This window comes from Apis florea, unplaced genomic scaffold, assembly GCF_048593485.1.
Source record: "Apis florea isolate Af1SG1 unplaced genomic scaffold, ASM4859348v1 contig_3158_pilon, whole genome shotgun sequence".
NCBI classification, from domain to species: Eukaryota; Metazoa; Arthropoda; class Insecta; order Hymenoptera; family Apidae; genus Apis; species Apis florea.
This window is the reverse complement of record NW_028256713.1, coordinates 4,876,227-4,890,075: the sequence shown is the minus strand read 5'-3', so window position 1 is coordinate 4,890,075 and position 13,849 is coordinate 4,876,227. Positions and strand designations below refer to the sequence as shown.

Here is a 13,849-nt window from a genome sequence, read left to right as displayed (position 1 = left end):
ATTGCTTCTCCTCGGGGAGAAGATTTAAGTAAGATGGTGTAAATTATTTTGCAGTGACGCTAATTGCTTGAGCGACGAACGATGCGACGGGGGGATATGCAAGGCTATATGCAACAGCGACGATCACTGCGTGGCTAATCAGATTTGTCAGAACAGATTATGCGATATTGGATGTCGCAGCGACAACACTTGCCCCAATGACGAGTCTTGCATAAATAACAAATGTAAAAGTAAGTGAGACGATGCTTATATAACACTATTGGAGAATAATTCTTTTCAATTTAATTTTACGTCCATTCTTTTTCTTTTTTTTTACAGATCCTTGCGAGGGTGGCAAGGCTTGCGGCGAGTGCGCGGGTTGCCGCGTGGCGAATCACGTGGCGCAATGCAGTTGTCCGGCCAATTATTATGGGAATGCATTAATCAGTTGCTCGAAATCCATGATCCCCTGCGACGGCGCTTGCGAATGCGACGAGATCGGTTTCTGCACGAAGAGTTGCCACAGCCAGGATCAATGCTCGTGCGGTGAAACGTGCCATTCGGGGAAATGTCGCATCAAGTGTGACGTTAACAACTATTGTCCAAAGGTTGTACCAAGTTCTTTTCAAGTTTACAAGAATTAAAAAAAAAACACAGAAAGAGTTGTCTTTTTTTAAAATATTATCGTATATACAGGGATACGTTTGTGACGAGGGGCTGTGTCTGATCGGATGCCGCACACATTCCGATTGTCCATCCGCCCTATCCTGCGTCAATGGCCAATGCGAGGATCCGTGTTCCGCAAATGGATCGCCCTGCGGAATCAATGCTCTGTGCCGCGTGTCGAATCACAGAGCGGTGTGTCTGTGCCCAGAAGGGTTCCAAGGGGAGCCCAGCCAAGAGTGCTATCAACTGGAGTGCCATCGAGACGAGGACTGCGAGGCCAACAAACGGTGCAGCGAGGACGGTGTGTGCACGAATCCCTGCCTCCAACACGGTGTGTGCGGCTTCAACGCGCAATGCAGGGTGGTTAATAGGAAGGCGCAGTGCTCTTGTCCTCCTGGACACTATGGAAATCCTCAGATCAACTGCAAGAAAGGTACCTGACTAAGAGTAGATGCGTAGATCTTATTTGAATTTTCTTAAAATTCTTAAAATTGAAAGTTATATTAATAATTTAAAACTCGAAGGCGGGGACGAGTGTTTGAGAAGACCTTGTGGCGTGAACGCGAAGTGTAGAGAAACATTGAACGGATTCGAGTGCACCTGCGACCCCGGATGCCACGGCGATCCTCACCAAGCCTGCATCTGCGACGGAGGGGAACCGTGCAAGGATATGCGTTGCGGCGTGAACGCTGCTTGCAGGATTTACAAGAATCAACCGCAATGCTACTGCCCATCCAATTTTCCTTCCGGGGATCCGATGCACGCTTGTGAGTATCCGTCGGTCGGACAATTATTTTTTAATACCAACGCTATTTAAAATTTAAAATTAAAACCAAAGTTATGTTCAAAGTTGTAAAAGAATGCATTTCTTTTTCTCTCGAATGATCATATACGATGGATGAGTTTTTTTCGTGATATTTGCAAAAAAAGAAAAAGAAAAGAAAGGAAAAAGGAAAAGACAGATTTCGATCGATTTTTACTTCGTTTCACCGATAAATTTTCTCGATCGCGAGCACAGGTAGCGCGGAAAAGAGCTTCGATTGTCGCACGAACGGATGCGGTAAGGGAGCCGAGTGCATACGGGACGGTGCGATATTCGTGTGCAGGTGTCCACCAGGTACCAGTGGATCGCCGGATGTCGAGTGCACGACAGGTAAGAGACGGCCTACTAACTGTTTAACCGGGCATATCGATTAATTTTATGTACAGCATTTGTGACTAGCGAGCAATTAATGACGAAACATGAGGAACATGGTCGTAGAATAACCATGTATTATCGTCTTTAGTAGGAATTGACAGTAATACCATTAGAATGTATTAATCCAGTGAATCGTTTAACAATCGAAGAGACAGATGTGATTGGACCAGTCTTTTAGACGATTCTTATACATATATATATATATATACATATTGTACAAAAAAAAAAACGATACAAAAATACGACACTGGATTTTACCCACAAATGGTCGCGTGAAAACATATATACCTGTACATATATATCTATCTACAGTTAGGCAATACTGTACATAATGTGTCCAGGAAATGAGGAACACGTTTCACACATGTCTCACACGTAATTTATTCATATGTAGAATGTTTATTTCAGTATCCAATCTGTCTTGTGGAAACAAAAATGATCTAAGACAAAAATGATCTAAACAGATAAAAAAAAAAAATATATGTATATATACGTGAAAAAAGAAAAGATAACGAAAAGATAAAAAAAAAATATATAATAAGTGAAAAAGTAGAGACAGAGAGAGACTGCATATATATTTCGATTGCAGCGACATAGAAAAAAAAAAAAAAAAGGTACACATTTTTTACAGTGAATGAAAGAGAAGACCGATGATCCATTCTTTTTTTTAGACCTAGGACTAATAATACAGATTGGGAACTGCGAAAGGGACATTCTCATATACCCATGCTTGTTATTTTTTTGCTGGATTTATCCACTTATTTATTTTACATTATTTTTTCCCTCTTATTTTCTTTTGAATTCTGTGGGGGCTTGTGTTGTAAATATCGCTGCTTGCCAATTTACGTATATACGTATATATATACACACTCTGTATGTATATATATGAATTCATCTCTCTGGACGACGAGGGAGCATCTCTACTTTCTCGTACGGTCCACGTAAAATGAGTGTAAAAGTTCGATTCTCTATTATTTATACTTCTTCATTCACGAAAGCTACCCTACTTATTTCCGTATTACGAATACAAAGCATGTGGTTTATGTTATTTGTGAGAAAGTTTCTTTTCACAGTTCTTATATATGCTTTTTTCTTTTTTTTTCCTCTCCCGTCACCACCACCACCACCACCACCACCACCACCACTACCACAACCACCATCACCTACCATCACCTCCACCGACTCTGCTACGAGTCTACACTGAAAAAAAAAAAAAAAACAACAACCAACAACAAAAAAAAAAACAAAATCAACCATTCGAAACGGATGGATGTTTCGGTGATCCAGAGCGCGAATGCACCAGCGATCTCGAGTGCCCGAACGAAAAGGCCTGCATAAATCTGCAATGCGTGGACCCGTGCGGTCTCCGTGGCGCCTGCGGGATCAACGCCCTGTGCCGTGTGGTTCTGCACAAACCGCGATGCTCCTGCCCCCAGTGTTATATCGGTATGCCTCACACGGCCTGCCATCCAGACCCGAAATGCGAAACGTTGAATCCGCGACCGACGCCGAACATCGGTTGCTCGTCGGACCGCGACTGCCCGGAGAGCTTGTCGTGCCACACTCGCACCGGCGAGTGCCGTGACCCGTGCCTCAGCTCCCGATACACCTGCGAGGTGAACAAGAGGTGCCAGGTGCGGAACCACAGGCCCATGTGCGTGTGCAAATACGGTTTCGTCGTGAACGAGGTCGGCGAGCTGACGTGCGCCCCGGACACGTTGACGTGCACCAGGGACTTCGACTGCCCGTCGAACGCCGCGTGCGTGAACGGGAAATGCCAGAACCCGTGTAACGTGAGAAAGAAAAAGCCGTGCCCGGCTGACAAAACCTGCGACGTCCTGGACCACCGTCCCGTCTGCATATGCACACAAAACTGCAATCCCTCCCTCTCCATTTGCCTGCGAGACAGTGGCTGCTCTCCAGACTTGGCGTGCCGCAACTATCGCTGCGTGGACCCATGCAGAAACTCCACCTGTCCGGCTGATGCCCCCTGTTACGTGGAGGAGCACAAGCCTATCTGCAAGTTCTGTCCCCCCGGCTTTGTGCCAGATATTAAATACGGATGCATGAAAGGTAAACACCATTTCTCACCACCTATCTCACTCTCTCTCTCTATTCTCTCGCTCTCACTCGCACTCTCGTTCTTCTACCATAGATCTGTCTCGCTCCACCTTTTTTTTTATGATTTTTTATATGTATATCTTATATGTATATACATATATATATACATATAGTTCTTTGACACTTACTTCTTTTTTTTTTTCTCTCTCTCTCCTAATGTTCACCAAATCTGGTTCACGATTCTTGTCTATACTGTGATTATACTATACTATACTATACTATACACCAAACATACCAATTGCTACTTTTCAGGTTTCTCAGAAACCGTTCAGACAGCGGGATATTATCGGATATATTGGAAAAAATAATTTTTGATCGATGTTGATTTTTTTTTTTCTTTTTTCTTCTTTCAAACGAAACTGCTCGTCATTTTATTCCGTTGTCTGAATGGAAAATATATATGAAAAACGTTTCAGGTTTCAAAAAGTTTCACAGATACAACTGTTCGTCATTCCGATTACCTATTACTCTCCTGTGTCCTCACTGTTCAACGATTATTTTTTTTTTTTCCCGTTACATCTGTCTCTGTAAAGACTTAATCGATTATATATATATATATTTCTGACCGATAGCTTGTCTATTTATTGCGCGAGCATGCTTAACTTAATCTTAACTTAATTCGTAGATTTTTTTTTTTTTTACTTGGAATAAACCAGTAAACGATGGATCGTAGTCATTAGCGTAATCGAGAGAGAATGAAAATGCTTGAAAACGTTTCAGCCGCCTCTGACTCGACTTCTCTTGGCCTTGAAGTTCACCTTGTTTATATTTTATTGTATCCGCAGCATTACTCCATCACACGATCAAACATTTCTACGAGCCCGATGACGAGTGCAGCAAAACAGAAGCCTGTGTCGAAGGATCTTGCACTGATCCTTGCGTCGATCGCTGTCCTTCAGACGGTTCGATGCCTAGTTAAAGCACACAGGCCTGTTTGTGGCTGCGACGAACACGATTACACTTGTACAGACACCACAACTATGCGAACAACCTCTGTTTTAGATCATACGACATCAGGAACCGTAACCGTAAATACTTCGACTGTTTCTTCAAGCGAAGAAAGTACAACAATTTCGTATTCGAGTAGCGAACCCACGACTCAAGTAGTCGCTGAAACTTCCGTTGTCGAAGAAAGTACTCCTACATTCGTGACAAGTGAATCCACTCTGCCCACGACAGTAGCATATGATCGTGGAATCATCACGACGACAAGTGTTGAAAGTATGGAGAGTACAACTAATAGTTTTTCAGAAATACCCACTGTTCAAGATATTTTTGAAACGACTACCACCGAAGTTGTTCCGACTGTAGGTGGTATCGAGATGGGTGATGAGACTACTTCTGTATCTTATACTTATGGTACGGAATACATTTCGACCAATGAAATGACGTCTACCACGGAATTGAGTAGATTACCGGAAACGACTATAAGCAGTAATGTAACTGAACCAAGTAAGGTTCATATAGTCACCCCCGTCACGTACGTTTATCCTTCGAAAAACGCCACTATAACAAAATCGGGAAAAGTCTTTACAGTTACTCCGATATACGTAAATGAATATACTACGGAATTTGCTAATATAACTAGTGAAAGTAGTTTTACTCAGAATGTTACGTTTGAAGAAGCTAGTACTGAGATGGTTACCGAGAATTTAGAGACGACAGAAAGCGTAACATTGATTACCGTGACGGCACAGTATCCTTTGAAACATAAAACAACGATTACGCAGTTCCCGGAGTTGCCTCAAATGACGGAACAATATACTACAAAATCATTCTCACCAATGGGACAATTCACTACAGAGAAAATGGGAACAACTATACAATATTCTATGGAACAACCCTCAGAAACTGAACGATCTACTGAAAAATCTGTAACAGAATTTTTGACGGAAAAATATTCAACAACGCAAGAATATTTTACTGAACAATCAACAACACAGCACTCAACAGAGAAAATTTCGACAACTATACAATATTCATCACAACAACCTTCAACAATTGTATATTCTACAGAAATGGTTCCAACAACTGAAATACATTTCACAGAACAGCCACAAACCACACAATATTTAACAGAAGTTCCTTCAACAACTATACAATATACGACGGAACAATATTTAATGACTAAATACACTACGGAATTACCTTCAACAACTGAGCAATATATTACAGAACAATCACCAACAACAGCACAACAGTCAACAGAAATGAGTTCAAGAACTACACAAAAATCCTCAACAACTGAATTTTCTACGTATCTTCCTCCAATAACTGAACAATATTCCACAGAACAACCACTAACAACACAATATACAACACAATATTCAACAGAAATGCCTGTAACAACTATACAACATACTACGCACCAATTTTTAATGCCTGAATACTCTACGGAACAACTTTTAACAACAGAATATTCTACAGAATTTCCTCCAACAAGTAAATACTTTACAAAATTGCCTCCAATTGAACTGAATTTTACTGAACTGCCTACAACAACTGAATATTCTACTGAATTGCCGTCAACAACTAAATATCCTACAATATTGTCTTCAACAACTGAATATGCTATAGAACTGCCTTCAACAATTAAATATTCTACAGAACTGACTCCAACAATTGAATATTCTACTGAAATTCCTTCAATATCTCAAGAATATTCCACAGAAGAACCTCGAACAACAACAGAATATCCAAAAGAAATACCTTTAACAACTACACAACATATTATTCAACAGCCCTCGACAACTGAACTTTCTATTCACATTTTTTCGACAACTGAGAAATATTCTACGGAACAACCACCGACCATAATACCATATTCAACGGAAAAATCAACAACCATACAGTATTCAACAAAGCAACTTCCAACGACTGAATACATTACCAAACAACCTACTACTGAACAATATTCCATAGAATATCCACAAACCACATTACAATATTCTACGGAACAATCTACAATTAGCAAGCATTTCACTGAACAACCACCGACAACAATACCATATTCAACGGAAAAATCAACAACCATACAGTATTCAACAGAACAACTTCCAACGACTGAATATATTACCGAACAACCTACAACTGAACAATATTCCATGCAATATCCACAAACCACATTACAATATTCTACGGAACAATCTACAATTAGCAAGCATTTCACTGAACAACCACCGACAGCAATACCATATTCAACAGAAAAATCAACAACCATACAGTATTCAACAGAACAACTTCCAACGACTGAATATATTACCGAACAACCTACAACTGAACAATATTCCATGCAATATCCACAAACCACATTACAATATTCTACGGAACAATCTACAATTAGCAAGCATTTCACTGAACAACCACCGACAGCAATACCATATTCAACAGAAAAATCAACAACCATACAGTATTCAACAGAACAACTTCCAACGACTGAATATATTACCGAACAACCTACAACTGAACAATATTCCATGCAATATCCACAAACCACATTACAATATTCTACGGAACAATCTACAATTAGCAAGCATTTCACTGAACAACCACCGACAACAATACCATATTCAACAGAAAAATCAACAACCATACAGTATTCAACAGAACAACTTCCAACGACTGAATATATTACCGAACAACCTACAACTGAACAATATTCCATGCAATATCCACAAACCACATTACAATATTCTACGGAACAATCTACAATTAGCAAGCATTTCACTGAACAACCACCGACAGCAATACCATATTCAACAGAAAAATCAACAACCATACAGTATTCAACAGAACAACTTCCAACGACTGAATATATTACCGAACAATCTACAACTGAACAATATTCCATGGAATATCCACAAACAACACTACAATATTCTACGGAACAATCTACGATTAGCGAGTACTTCACTGAACAACCACCGACAACAATACCATATTCAACAGAAAAATCAACAACCATACAATATTCAACAGAGCAACTTTCAACGACTGAATACATTACTAAACAGCCTACAACTGAACAATATTCCATGGAATATCCACAAACAACACTACAATATTCTACGGAACAATCTACAATTAGCAAGCATTTCACTGAACAACCACCGACAGCAATACCATATTCAACAGAAAAATCAACAACCATACAGTATTCAACAGAACAACTTCCAACGACTGAATATATTACCGAACAACCTACAACTGAACAATATTCCATGCAATATCCACAAACCACATTACAATATTCTACGGAACAATCTACAATTAGCAAGCATTTCACTGAACAACCACCGACAACAATACCATATTCAACAGAAAAATCAACAACCATACAGTATTCAACAGAACAACTTCCAACGACTGAATATATTACCGAACAACCTACAACTGAACAATATTCCATGCAATATCCACAAACCACATTACAATATTCTACGGAACAATCTACAATTAGCAAGCATTTCACTGAACAACCACCGACAGCAATACCATATTCAACAGAAAAATCAACAACCATACAGTATTCAACAGAACAACTTCCAACGACTGAATATATTACCGAACAATCTACAACTGAACAATATTCCATGGAATATCCACAAACAACACTACAATATTCTACGGAACAATCTACGATTAGCGAGTACTTCACTGAACAACCACCGACAACAATACCATATTCAACAGAAAAATCAACAACCATACAATATTCAACAGAGCAACTTTCAACGACTGAATACATTACTAAACAGCCTACAACTGAACAATATTCCATGGAATATCCACAAACAACACTACAATATTCTACGGAACAATCTACAATTAGCAAGCATTTCACTGAACAACCACCGACAGCAATACCATATTCAACAGAAAAATCAACAACCATACAGTATTCAACAGAACAATTTCCAACAACTGAATACATTACTGAACAATCTACAACTGAACAATATTCCTTGGAATATCCACAAACAACACTACAATATTCTACGAAACAATCTACGATTAGCGAGTACTTCACTGAACAACCACCGACAACAATACCATATTCAACAGAAAAATCAACAACGATACAGTATTCAACAGAGCAACTTTCAACGACTGAATATATTACTAAACCGCCTACAACTGAACAATATTCCACGGAATATCCACAAACAACACTACAATATTCCACGGAACAACTTTCAACAACAGAACTATACATTACAGAGTTAGAACCATTCACCACCGAATCATACACTACTCTAACAATACCTACAATAACTCCAGGACTTTGCAATCAAACTGTCGTCAACGGTTCCGAATGTAAAATCTGTTTGAACGGCACGTGTCACCGGCTCGTGTGCTTCAATCTAAGGAACCAGAGTACGCCTTATTGTTGCATACTCCCAGGTAAAAGATCTTTCTCGTCGGGAGACGTCATAGTAAATGTGTTGTTCTCGTGTTCTATATGTTTCGACAAACATTCTCCAATGTGATATCATCCAGGTGAAAGTATATATCCAGATAAAAATTGGGCACAACCAATTCTGGAGAATCTTTCTTCATTTTTGTGATCGATAGATCGTATGTAAATTTACGATCATGATATATACTCATTGAACAATTTTTCATAGGAACGTTAAATAAAACGTTTGTTAAATATATACGTAATACATATAAGTAATGATTACAATTCAATGCTGCGATCCAAACCAGACATGGACCTGCTGCATTTTGTAGCTCTTCTGCATGTTGTACATTATTGTGTATTTGCGCCTCTGCACGTTTTCTTCTTGCTTATCTATATATGTAGCAATTAATTGTAACTTTTTTTTGTAGAGTCCAAGGAATTTTAAAGGAAACTGTTGAGACAATTTTCTTTATGATTTACATTTATTTTAAAACGATATTTTTTTTTTTATTATAGAAATAATTTGTAAATGTTTAACAAAACGTTTCCTTTAAAAGTAGTAAAACTAACGACTATTTCTGGGCTTTACACATATAACACAAGAACCATTATATGTTTTAGAAATTAAAGGATATTATGTATACCTATGTATTTTTTTCCATGTTTATTATTGTGTATTAGTTTATATTGTTTTATTAGTTTTTTTGTTTAGATATATGTGTATAATTTTTTTTCCACGAGTCATTTAAAAATTTCATTCAGAGAAATCATCGAGTCATACGATCAATGAATAAATTTTAACAGTTTTTACTGAAAAGTTAAATTTGAAATGTATTACTCACGTGAACGAGTTATTTTGAGCTTCTAATATACATTCGTTTCATCAGATACCAAATGCAAAACGCATGACGACTGTCTCTCTCAATTGGCCTGCATAAACGATCAATGTCTGAATCCGTGCACTGTTCACAATCCATGTGATTTTGTGGAAGTCTGCCATGTTCAAGATCATAGACCTGTTTGCGTGAAAGGTAGAATATTCAAAATTAAATCAGATACACAAAATTTAAAGAAGAAAAAAAAATTGGATGCAATAGAGAATGTGCAAAGAAAACGATAGAAATCAATTCATAGAAATTACCGATCAATTTTTCAAAAATTTAATCTCTGTAGAATTAAATTTTTATTATGCTCATATGATGCTCATATCTGCAAAAATTTAATAAAAATCATTTGCATCCTCTTTTTATTATTTCAAAGATAATTTTTCACAAAATAAATCATTTTTTTTTTCAATTTTCTCAGAGATGACAAACGAAACAAACTGTCCTTATTGTCCACCAGGAATGGAGTGCGATCCAGCGACGTATACTTGCGTGAAAGGTTCGTACAAGATCGAGCATCTAATTTCGATCTTCCATTTTTTATCTATTTTTTACAGCGTTCATTTAACTCGTCCTGTAAATATGTATGTATTTGTACATATTGTATATTGCGCGTTTCACGACGTGCAATTTTAATTTCACTTCATTCTTCACACGAATATTTCCACGATTCTCAATTATATCTTTCATTCAATATCCAAATCTTTAATCTTTTCTAAACTTATATAAAAAACAATTCTTCAACACGATTCTTTGACATCGATATCGATCTTCGCACACCCGATACATAAAAGATAAAGTACACCGTGTTTCATAAAATGACTGATTCACTTGAGCAATTACACTCGACACAGGGAGCCACTTACCACCCTTATTTTTATACTAGTGCACTCTTTCTCGGGGCTATACGGGCTTTTTTCTCAATCTTTCCTTAGCGGGTTGCACTATCCACAAAGATTGCCCGCTGACAGAGGCGTGCATTGAGGGCACTTGTCAGGAACCGTGCCTCGTTTGGAATCCTTGCGCCCAAAACGCGATCTGCGTTAACACAAATCACCGTGCGGATTGCAGCTGCGAGGATGGTTATCATGGGAATGGATTCAATTACTGTGAACCAGGTAATTTTATGATAATACTGTTACTCCTTAATTTCGTTCTTTCATTTAGTTTTAATATACTTATGAATTTATGTTATAAATATTTGTTCATCAAATTAATAAATTAAATTGTACAGATTTTTTTTTTAAAAACGATAGAGCAAAGTGATCAACATTATTTGAGCGAAGATAGTATTAATGAAATATTTGCATTTTAATATTTAATAGTATAAATATAAAATCGTGAAAAGGAATAATAATTTCTGATTTTTAATAAATAATAATAATACCAAAGATAAAAATTTCATTCATTCCAGAGGAAGAAGGTAGAAACGTATGTCAGTATAATGAGGATTGTCCACCATATAAATATTGCGACCGTCTCAACCGGAAGTGCATCGACCCTTGCCTGAAGACGGATTGCGGTCTGAATGCGAGCTGTTATCCGGAGAATCATCAAGCACAATGCAAATGTTTGGTCGGATTTCAAGGAAAACCTTACGTTGGTTGCACGCCAGTGACCACGGATCCATGTGTTCCAAACCCTTGCGGTTTGGACGCGATGTGCGAGAACGATAATGGCAATCCAATATGCTTCTGTCCTAAGGGATTGACTGGAAATCCTTTCGAGCAATGCAGTAAGATTTTCGAATATATTTTTTTCTTTCTTAAAACGATTAATCGTTTCGTTCGAAACATGAATTATCTCATGCAAGCAAAAAATGATTGTATAAATTAAAATTGAAAATGATAATTCAAGTTTTTAATGGAAAATTTAAAAATTTCTTATACAGTACCAGAGGGCGATCAATGCCGAGAAAATCTGTGTGGTGTCAATTCTGGTTGTCGCGTGATATCAGGGGAAGTGAGATGCTTCTGTTTACCAGGATACGAAGGAAATCCTCCTGATTCTCCTTGCACACTCCCCAACAATCCTTGCGAACCATCTCCCTGTGGACCTAATACTCAGTGCACGATATTGAACAACGGTTTAGCGAAGTGCACTTGCCTGCCAGGATATATCGAGAGTCCAAATACAATCAGAGGATGTGTACCTAAATCTGATCAATGTAATCCTAATATTTGTGGTCTGGGTGCTGCGTGCAATTCGAGTAGAGTGCCTCCTTGTTATTGTCCGGAGCACACTGTTGGAAATCCTTACCAGAGCTGTGCAGGTGAGCATTTAAAATTAAAAAAAAAAAAATAACGTAAAAATTAAAATGAATTAACCAATTGGACTAGTTGTCTAACCATTAAGTTATTCAAAATAGAACGTTTATAATAAAGAAATTTCTTTAAAAAAAATTTATTATCCATTTCCAGTACCTCCAAGTGATGTATTCGAGCCTTGTTTATTGATGCCATGTGGAAAGAATGCTATTTGTGTCGAGGAACACGGTATTCCCAAATGCAAATGTGTTCCACCATTTATTGGGAATCCGTACATTGATGGTTGTGAAGCGGAATGCGTTGTGAATCAAGATTGCGACAATCATCTCGCCTGTTTCAATCAGCATTGCAGGGATCCTTGTCCAGGTGTCTGTGGTTCCAATGCAAAATGTGAAGTAATCGATCATGTGCCGGTTTGCTCTTGTTTGCCTGGCTATACTGGGGATCCATTTAATTCTTGTAAAGCCGAGAAAGCTGGTCAGTCCTAGTAATTATTATTGAATCAGATGAGTTTCAATTATTAGTAGAATTTATCTAAAATTAAAATTTAATCGAATTTTGCAGTACTTCCAGCTCAGAATCCTTGCATGCCGTCACCTTGCGGGCCACACAGCATTTGTCGCATGATGAACGATCGTGCAGTTTGTTCGTGCAGTCCAGGATACCATGGATCACCGCCATCTTGTCGTCCAGAATGTTTAGTCAGCTCAGAATGTGCTGCACATTTGGCGTGCATCGGCCAGAAATGTGGAGATCCTTGCCCTGGCCTTTGTGGACAGAACGCTTTGTGTCAAGTCGTGAATCATAATCCTATTTGCAGTTGTCCTCCAGAATATCTCGGTGATCCTTTTTCACATTGTGTTAAAGAAGGTAATTTTTTTTCTTTTATTTTAATCAGATTTCTTTGTTAAATTGTTCTGTGTAACAAAATGTATTCTTTTTCTCCGTTAGATATACCACTGCCAAGTCCAAAGAATCCTTGTCTGCCATCACCCTGTGGCCCGAACGCCGAATGTCGCGTGCAGGAAAATCACCCTGTTTGCACGTGTGTTAGCGGAATGTTTGGCGCACCACCGAATTGCAGACCCGAGTGTCTGATACATCAAGACTGTCCAAATTACCTCGCTTGTGTTCAGAAAAAATGCGTGGATCCTTGCATTGGTTCTTGTGGTTTCAATACGAATTGCACCGTGCATAATCATCGTCCCATGTGCCAATGTTATGAGAGTTACGAGGGGGATCCATTCTCTGGATGTAGAAAAGGTAAAAAAGTTTTTTAATTAATTTTTGGTTCTTACTGCTATGTTGTATTAATAATTAATATACAAAG

The 13,849-nt window shown here is 38.3% G+C and overlaps 1 protein-coding gene across 1 annotated transcript in view; it reads left to right on the top strand.

The window, feature by feature from the left end:
- Positions 1-13,849, top strand: part of dpy (fibrillin-like protein dumpy) — a 109,504-nt gene that overhangs the window by 36,658 nt on the left and 58,997 nt on the right. The window contains exons 34-48 of the mRNA XM_086909689.1: positions 55-230; positions 319-587; positions 676-1,078; positions 1,170-1,412; positions 1,664-1,798; positions 3,131-4,032; positions 4,750-9,367; positions 10,256-10,399; positions 10,674-10,751; positions 11,188-11,370; positions 11,667-11,987; positions 12,144-12,524; positions 12,673-12,996; positions 13,084-13,389; positions 13,471-13,782. Of these exons, the coding sequence (XP_086765815.1) occupies positions 55-230; positions 319-587; positions 676-1,078; positions 1,170-1,412; positions 1,664-1,798; positions 3,131-4,032; positions 4,750-9,367; positions 10,256-10,399; positions 10,674-10,751; positions 11,188-11,370; positions 11,667-11,987; positions 12,144-12,524; positions 12,673-12,996; positions 13,084-13,389; positions 13,471-13,782 (8,795 nt within the window). The remainder of the gene's footprint in view (positions 1-54; positions 231-318; positions 588-675; positions 1,079-1,169; positions 1,413-1,663; positions 1,799-3,130; positions 4,033-4,749; positions 9,368-10,255; positions 10,400-10,673; positions 10,752-11,187; positions 11,371-11,666; positions 11,988-12,143; positions 12,525-12,672; positions 12,997-13,083; positions 13,390-13,470; positions 13,783-13,849) is intronic.